The sequence below is a fragment of the Phasianus colchicus genome, chromosome 1 (genome assembly GCF_987193195.1).
Source record: "Phasianus colchicus chromosome 1, bPhaCol1.hap1.1, whole genome shotgun sequence".
Lineage (NCBI taxonomy): Eukaryota > Metazoa > Chordata > Aves > Galliformes > Phasianidae > Phasianus > Phasianus colchicus.
The window spans coordinates 162,689,067-162,697,817 of NC_143436.1; the positions used below are offsets into that span (position 1 = coordinate 162,689,067).

The 8,751-nt window shown below is 43.5% G+C and overlaps 1 protein-coding gene across 1 annotated transcript; it reads left to right on the forward strand.

Annotated features, from left to right (window-relative positions):
• The first annotated feature begins 3,677 nt into the window (after positions 1 to 3,677).
• On the forward strand, positions 3,678 to 7,084 carry LOC149920210 (uncharacterized). The gene is given in 1 exon segment (XM_090131147.1): positions 3,678 to 7,084. A coding segment is annotated over 1 exon segment (3,021 nt). The 5' UTR covers positions 3,678 to 3,828; the 3' UTR covers positions 6,850 to 7,084.
• The last annotated feature ends 1,667 nt before the right edge of the window (positions 7,085 to 8,751 follow it).

The following is an 8,751-nucleotide window of genomic DNA, read 5'->3' on the forward strand; positions in this document are numbered from 1 at the left end:
CTCTAGGATGCATCTACATTTTCTTCTTGTGCCTAGATCTGTTATCACATATACAGTGTGCTTTTACTAGTTCTCTTTTTTATCTTCTCACATTTTTGATGAGCAGAATCAAACTCTATAACCCACTCAAGGTATATCGCAGGTATGTTTATTACTGTGTGGGTGCAAGGGGAATATCTCCTCCGAACTCACACACCAAGGAAAGCGGTGACTACACATTTATAGGCATAGCATATACATATTCATCACACTTCCAAGAAATTGGTTATGTATACATTGTATGTCCCCCCCTTATTGAGCATGCATCCTAGAATGTGGGAGGGTCTCTGAACCCATCTGGTAGTCATTGGATGAAGGCTATTACAAAATTTTTAGGGGGTTGCATTGTGTTGCAATATCAGCTCTGCTTCCTTATCTTCACAGGACCACCGATTGAATTTCAAACAGCAACTCTGTTTATCTTCACTGAACTCACTCGGCCTCCTTATCTTCCTTGTCTTCAAGGATCTCGCACTCCTAAGGTTTCTGTGTTCCTCCCTAAAGTTTGTACAAGCTATGAAGCCTAGATTAACAAAGTTTCCTTGATTCATTTCTGAATAAAAGCAAGGTACGTATGAGTACAAATCATGGGTAGAATATATCATATTGTACTACAGTACGTGAAAAAAGTGCATAGAATTATAAGGTTGGAAAGGACCTACTAGATCATTTAGTCCAACCATCCACCCATTACCATTGCTACCACAAGCTACTAAACCATGTCTTGTACATGTCATGTACAAGAACACAACTGCTTTCAGGAATTTAAAAAAGCTGAATTTAGTGCAGCAAAATGAATGATGCCCCACAAAAAAATGAACACTAGTTAAATATAATCTTAGTTAAATATCTTGAATTCTTATTCAATTAAGATGTCATTGTCACAGAAAAGTATCCAAAAAATCTAGAATACTAAGATGGGAGAGACTTAAGCAACACAGAAAAGTTAGAGAAAAAACTAGGAGAATCTTTAAGTCATTTTCAAAACAGTATACTATGGGACCTGTTACCAAAACATTCCTGTAAACTAATGAACATTCTGGAAAATGAACAGAAAATGAGCATGTATCTTGGAAAGCACAACAGATAGAAACAGCAAGTGGTCATCTGTCTTGCACCATTAGGAAAAATTTAGAAAGTGAGAGAAAATCACTCTTAGCCTATTCCTATTGTTTTAAGCGGTCTCCTAATAAACATACTACAGACACTACTGATTATGTTTGAAAGTGACAAATGTCTTTATTGCTGTGTTTGTTGTACTGGTCTGTATATGGTTAAGATATATATTTTTTGTTTTATGATCACTTTATTATCACTAGGTGACATTCAATGAGAAATTGTGAATCTTAGAACTCAGTTCCTACTTCCAGTGCTTTTTAAAATGTAGTTTATGAGATTAGTTCCTAAAAAGAAGAAAGTCCTTCAGATCCCATGCAGGATGTTAGCCCTTACTGCTTCAGATATACTTCTATCTATCTACTATAGCTAGTGATATCAGTAGTCTAATAGACATGATTCATTCTTATGATCTTTTTTTTTTTTCTTCTCCTATTAGCCTGAATCTGTAAAACTTTAAGTATAAATATTACATTCTGGGATATTTGCTTTTATGCATACAGTCAGTTTATTATTTTGCATTATGTAGGTAGGTAATGGCTCCTATTGCCATACTATGGTATTTGCATTGACAGCTCTTACTTGAAATATATCTTTAGATTTGATGATTTGAGAGATTAGATGCTTTAAAACCTCGAAGGACTTAAGTCCCTCTCATGATAATTGAAGATCTTAGTTGATGTTACTTTTTTAACTACTTAGGGAATCTGAGACTAAGCCCTTAAATTTATCAGGGCTTAATCTGTACCTCTCCTGGGTATTTTGTTGCCTATTTTAATCACCGACTGTTAAATTGGTGACTAATGTGCACGTACCTTTAAGTTCCTGTTATACCATTTAGGAATTTACAGATAAGACTTAGGAAACTAGCAGTTGACAAGATACATAAAGTTAAGCTTTGCAATATATCTTTAATCACTTTCTTAGAAAGAGAGAAACTGTGCATGAATGGAAGTACCAGACACTAACCCTGAATGAGAAATACTTTTAATTAACAAGTTTGAAAATATAAGTGACAGCTGATAGGAAGAATTAGTGTTGTTTCTTAAGAAAATCTGAGGAAAAGACCCATAAGTAAATAAAAATGTACAGATCTGGCATTTTAAAAATATGGATAAACATTTAGATAACTGAAATCAAAGCCCTTATTTTGAAACTCAGAGTAAATGCTTTAGGAGATAAACAATACTGAAGTCCTAACAAAAGAAAAATCTCAGTTACAAAGGAGAATTAAGGAAAATATATATTTTTTTAAATACCACTCTTTCCAAAAAAACTTTATTACAAATTGATAAGCAGATGCAATTGGAACTATGTTTTAAAATTGTTGACAAAGTACAAAATGTTATCATATATCAATCACTATCCTTCTATAAATATTCACTTCTATCAATCATGAACGTTTAATTAATTTAATTCTCAAAATTCCAAATTACAATTTTTATAGTGAAATTTGGAAACTAAGTGAAACACTGAAATAAATTAACGAAGTTATGTTTCACTTGCATGGTTTTGTACAACTGATCTTGCTACGTTCCTTTTTCCCAATGAAACTGTTCTTTCTCCTCATTCAGATAGTGAAACTCATTGCCTATTTCCTTTTAAAGGCTTATTTGAACTAAATTTCCACTATATCCACAAAACTCCCAAAGTAAATTAAATGCAATATCTGCACTTTTAGGCAGATCTCTCAATTACATACACCTGTGCTAGATAAATTATCTTACCTAATTTCTAGAAACAATAAATGGCCCACAAGTGTTCTCCATTAATTAAAACACTATCAGGTTTCTCAAATTCACTTTTAATGTATTCTGCCTACAGCAAATTTGAGGCCAGCTATTGTTGATGGGCCTCTGTGTATTAATTGCTTACTAAGTTCACTGTCCCTTCCTGCAAACTACTACTAGAATTATTTACCGTTTGAAAGACCATGTTTATTTTACTAGCTACTGAAAGGGCTATATAAACACAACCAAATCTTATAACCGCAATATTTCTTAATTTAAATGAAAGGTTATTGCTTCTTCTGTTTAATTTTTCTTATGAAGCCAAATTGGACTTCTCTTTAAAAACTTCTCACACCAGATTATCTAGAAAATAATTGCCTTGCATAATAGTTCATAGGTACCGCAGAATGTAATTCTTGTAGAAGTTAGCAAAGCACATTTAAATCATACTTACGTTCTCATGACCTTTCAAATACAATGATGTATGAGAGTTTCGCTGATTAACTACTTCATTCTATGCTCCCTAAAAACTTTCTGCTTTAAAAAATCACCTCATCACCCTGTAGTAGGCGTGGCGAGGAAACGGTATGTGACGGGGTCAGGTTTCCTATGCTCAGGGCTTGCCAAACGCTGCCCCACAATAGGACAGCAGGTAAGCAAGGGGTGTGGACAAAGCGGGACAAGAATATTTAAGTGCCTACCACATTTTAATAAACGCCATTTTGCCTCACACACTCTGGGGTCTGTGTGAGCATTTGGTCCCGGCCCGGTTGGGGTTGGTTTCGCTGGCAAGTGGCGCCCTCGGTCGGCAGAGGACGAGCAATGAGAGACTACTACAACAAGTGGTGACCCCGACGTGATCTGCCTATCGAGGGTTAACCACCCGGCGTGCCCGTGAAGCGGAGAAGAGCCTGTGAAGTGGCGGCAGGTCGCGTGTGTAACCATGGAACAGATTATTAAGGTACTTTTGCAGTTTTGTAAGGACTACTGCGGCAAAAATACCCCTTCAAAGAAGGAGGTAGCCGCGGTGCTTTCGGTTTTAAAAAAGGGAGGGGAGCTGGACTCCCCTCAGCAAGTGCTGGATTCGGGTAGGTGGGATTCGCTCACCTCGGCTTTATGCCAACGCGCCATGAATAACCAAAAGGCTGCTGAACTTAAAACCTGGGGCTTGATACTTGGAGCCCTTAAGGCGGCTAAAGAGGAGGGTAAGCTTAAGGTGGAAAAAGGGGTGGAAAGGGCTCCGGGGGGCGGGTCTTTGCTACCTTGCAGTACTGACGACCAAAGCGTGGCGGACAAGATGGCGACGGTCGCCGCGGCGAAGGGCGGGGAAGAGGAACTCCCGACCGCATGTCTACCAACCGCTCCGCCCACTCCGCCCGCTCCGCCCCCGCCCTACCCTCCGCGGTCGTTATATCCTTCTTTGGAGGAAGAAAAGGCAAGGGCGGGGCTTCGTCCCAAAGGGGGGAGAGACGGGCGTCTGCTGACTGATTGGGCTAAAGTAAAGGAGGAGGCACAAGACCGGGGCCTTGCGAACCCGGAGGCATTTCCGGTAGTGATTTCCGATGATGATAACCCGATCTGGGTCCCGCTGGACCCGAAAGCGATAGCGAGGGTGCTTGAGGCAGTTGAAAAGAAAGGATTGAAGTCCCCCCTGACAATGAACGCCTTGGAGACATTAATATTGCCGGGACCCCTGTTACCATACGATATTGAGAATCTGATGCGCATGATTTTGAAACCGGTGCAGTATACGCTTTGGAAGGAGGAATGGCAGGCTAGACTTAGACAAATGCTGGTTACAGCCCAGAACGATCAGGGGAATCCGCTTCACGCGTCTAACCTGCAGAGATTGACGGGTAGTACGCCGGGTATGATCACTGCACATGCCCAGCTTACGGAGCTGAGGCCCGGGGAACTAATAGCCACTACAGACGCTGCCCTTGAGGCGTTCAGAAGGCTCGCAAGAAATGCTGAGCCGTCTACTCCGTGGACGGAGATTGCACAAGGTCCCACTGAATCCTTCCAGGATTTTGCGGATAGGTTGATCAAGGCAGTGGAGGGATCGGAGCTGCCTAGGGCAGTGCACGGCCCCGTGATCCTGGATTGCCTCTATCAAAAGTCGAGCTCGGACGTACGGGCTCTATTACGGGCGGCGCCAGACAGGTTCCACACCCCCGGTGAGGTCCTTAAGTATGTGATGGACAAGCAAAAGTCTCAATCATCAGTGGCAAGCGAGGTTGCTGCAGCGGTAGCTGAGGTGATGCTAGCGCATGGGGTTGCCGGGCGGCAGAGTCCAGATCGCCCGCCTGGGCCATGCTTCAGGTGCGGTCAATTAGGTCATTTCAAGGCACAGTGTAAGAGCAACGGGGGTATAGTGTGCCAAATGTGCGGGAGGAGAGGTCACACTGCACCGCAATGTAGAGCTCGTGGGCTGCGATCTCGAGGTAGGGGGGATGAGGGTCCCTCTTACGATTCACGGGATTCTCAGGAAAGGCGGGCTTTGGATCTAGGCCTGCCACTAGCTGCGCTATCGTTGAGCTGCGGGGAGCGCCCCTTGGTGAAGATTACAGCCGCAATTACGGAGCTTCCCGCTGGCTCCCCAGGGCCGCGATCTATTTTCCTTACCGCCCTGGTGGACTCAGGAGCGGATGTGACGGTTTTTGCGGAGTCTGACTGGCCGCCCACGTGGCCAACGGGGGCCACTCAAACTATAGCGGGAGTGGGGGGAACTGCTCCAACGCGGAGGTCAGCCAAGCAGATCGAGATAATCGTGGTCAACAGAGACGGTTCCCTGGAGAAGCCCGTCCTGCTGACCCCGCTGGTAGCGCAGGTACCGGGAACCCTGTTGGGGCGAGATTACCTGCGGGGTGTGTCTGCTCGGATACAACTGCAGGCCTTAATTGCCCGGTGGGCAGGCACAGATCCGCGGCTGAAGCCATACAACGAGACCTCTTGGACTGTGGTCAGTCCTGTGAACACGGAGGCTTTCTCCATTACTTCGGGTTATTGCAGGTATACCAAAAATGAAACACGGGTCTTCACAGGGCGCAATACAACCTGCTTGTCAAAGGGTGGGGTCCTTTCTAAATCTAGCGGTAGATCCTCATTTAATTGTACGGCAGTTTGGGACTTTTATGGGTATGGGTTCACTTTCAAACGGGGGGTCAACGAGGTGCTATGGAATAACAAAACGGCTAAGGCGTTGCCCCCTGGAATCTTCCTGATCTGTGGGGATAGAGCCTGGCAGGGCATCCCGCACAATGCCTTAGGAGGACCCTGTTACCTAGGGGAACTGACATTACTGTCTCCGAATTTCACGACATGGATGCAGTATGGCCCGAGCATCATGGGTCACCATCGTCGTTAAAAGCGTTCGAGCCCTCTCCCGGAGAATTGTAACGATGAGGTAGAGTTATGGAGTGCCACAGCACGGATATTCGCATCATTTTTCGCCCCTGGGGTTGCTGCAGCACAGAGCTTGGCTCAGATAGAACGCCTAGCATGTTGGTCAGTTAAGCAGGCGAATTTAACAACATTAATATTGAATGCGATGCTAGAAGACACAAACAGCATTCGGCATGCGGTGCTGCAAAACAGAGCAGCCATCGACTTCTTGCTCCTGGCACAGGGGCATGGATGTGAAGACCTAGAAGGAATGTGTTGCTTCAATCTTAGCGACCACAGTGTATCCATCCATAAAGCGCTGAAAGCCCTGCGAGACCATACGGAGAAGATCCAAGTGGAGGACGACCCCATCGGGGACTGGCTGAGAAGTGTGTTTGGCAGCTTTGGAGGATGGGTTGCGAAAATTATTAAGGTAGTTGCGCTAGTATTGCTCGCAATAATTTGTATTGCGGCCATTTTGCCGTGCATAATCATGTGTTTCCAGAATTGCCTCACAAGGATCATGTGGCAAGTTATGGACCAACGGATTCTGTATCACAAAACGAAGGAACAGTTGTGAGAGATGTACTCGCGTTGCGATCGCGCTGTTACGGGATATTCCTGAGCATAGGGAGGGGGAGATGTAGTAGGCGTGGCGAGGAAACGGTATGTGACGGGGTCAGGTTTCCTATGCTCAGGGCTTGCCAAACGCTGCCCCACAATAGGACAGCAGGTAAGCAAGGGGTGTGGACAAAGCGGGACAAGAATATTTAAGTGCCTACCACATTTTAATAAACGCCATTTTGCCTCACACACTCTGGGGTCTGTGTGAGCATTTGGTCCCGGCCCGGTTGGGGTCGGTTTCGCTGGCAAGTGGCGCCCTCGGTCGGCAGAGGACGAGCAATGAGAGACTACTACTACAGGTAGCATTCTCCCCCTTGATACAATTCTAGAGAAAGGACATGATGTAAATTTTAGTATATTTAGCTTACCTGGCTCACCAAGTGTATAATCAAAGAATATTAAGATAGTGGATAAGCAAAGAATATTAAGATGCTATAATAATGAAATAAGCAAGAGAGTTAGGCAAAGCAACACAAAGAGAATAAATAGGACACTTACCCATACTCTGGGCTCACTCAGGAAACTCCAGCTGAGCAGATCTCCAACAGAGAGATCCTACCCTCTGGTAGTCAGCTCTTAAATGGGTCTAGGAGTGGTGGAGCCAGGCTCCACCCCTTCCTGCAGCACAGGTGAATTGCCTTCACCTGTGCTCCCATGGCTGACTCATAGCCTCAGGTGATCAATCAGAGGTTCAGGCCATGACTCAGCAGTTCCCATACAACTGGTATTTCCACATGTATGTATTGCAGTGAAATTGCATTAAAATCTGCTCCAGCTTTTATCCTGTTAGTGCATGTGAACCACAGTAAATGTAATTTCATTTTAAAACATACATCCCGAAACCATAATTTTTGTCTTAAATAATTAAGTTATGAAACCCCTTGCCTATTGCGTTTCATTAGAGTAAATCTTTAAAATATATTCCCAATTCACAGGAGTGAGTTTTGCTTGCAGATGGCCAAGAGAACATATTTGACACTGCCAAGATGTACAAGGAAATAATGCCAAAATATAAGTTCCTCAGAAACTCAGCAGACTGTAGAATTATTTGTAGTCCAGTGGCTAAATAAGAAGCTTGAGGATTTCAAGTATTCTGAAATCTTAAATAGACTTACAATGAATATAAAACTTGCACAGAGAATTTACCTGTAAATAGTAGTATTTTTCCAATTAAATCACAGTCATAGAACCATAGAATGACTTGGGTTGGAAGGGACCTCAAAGATCATTTAGTTGCAACTCCTCTGCTGTGTGAGCAGGATTGCCAGCCACTAAATTGGGCACTAGATCAGGTTATTCAAGACCCCATCCAACCTGAACTTGAACATCTCTGGGGATGGGACAGCCACAACCTCTGTGGGCAACGTGTTCCAGCACCTTATCCTCCTCTCAGTGAAAAATTTTCCCCTCATATCTAATCTAAATCTCCCTTCTTTTAGTTTAAAAATATCCTCATTTGTCCTATCACTATCTGCCTGTGTCAAAAGTTGATTTCCCTCCTGTTTATGATAAGTTCCCTTTAAATACTGGAAGGCTGCAATCAGGTCTCCCCAGAGACTTCTCTTCTCCAGGCTGAATAAGTCCAGATCCATCAGCCTGCATCTTGTCTTGTGCAGTAGGTTCTGAGGGAGGTGATTTTTTTTTTTTTTATCTCCTCAGCTGCACCTCCCCTAGTCAGCAAGGGGTCTCTACTGCTATGGAATCATCCAAGACTCAGAGGAATGATACACATTAATTTATTGAGAGCTTTCTTAACTACTAACAATAGCGACTTGGAAGTAAAATTGGCTGATTTGCTAATTACAATTTTAGGCAACAGTCTTTATGAAGAGTGAAAGAATAAAAGAAGATAAAAAGA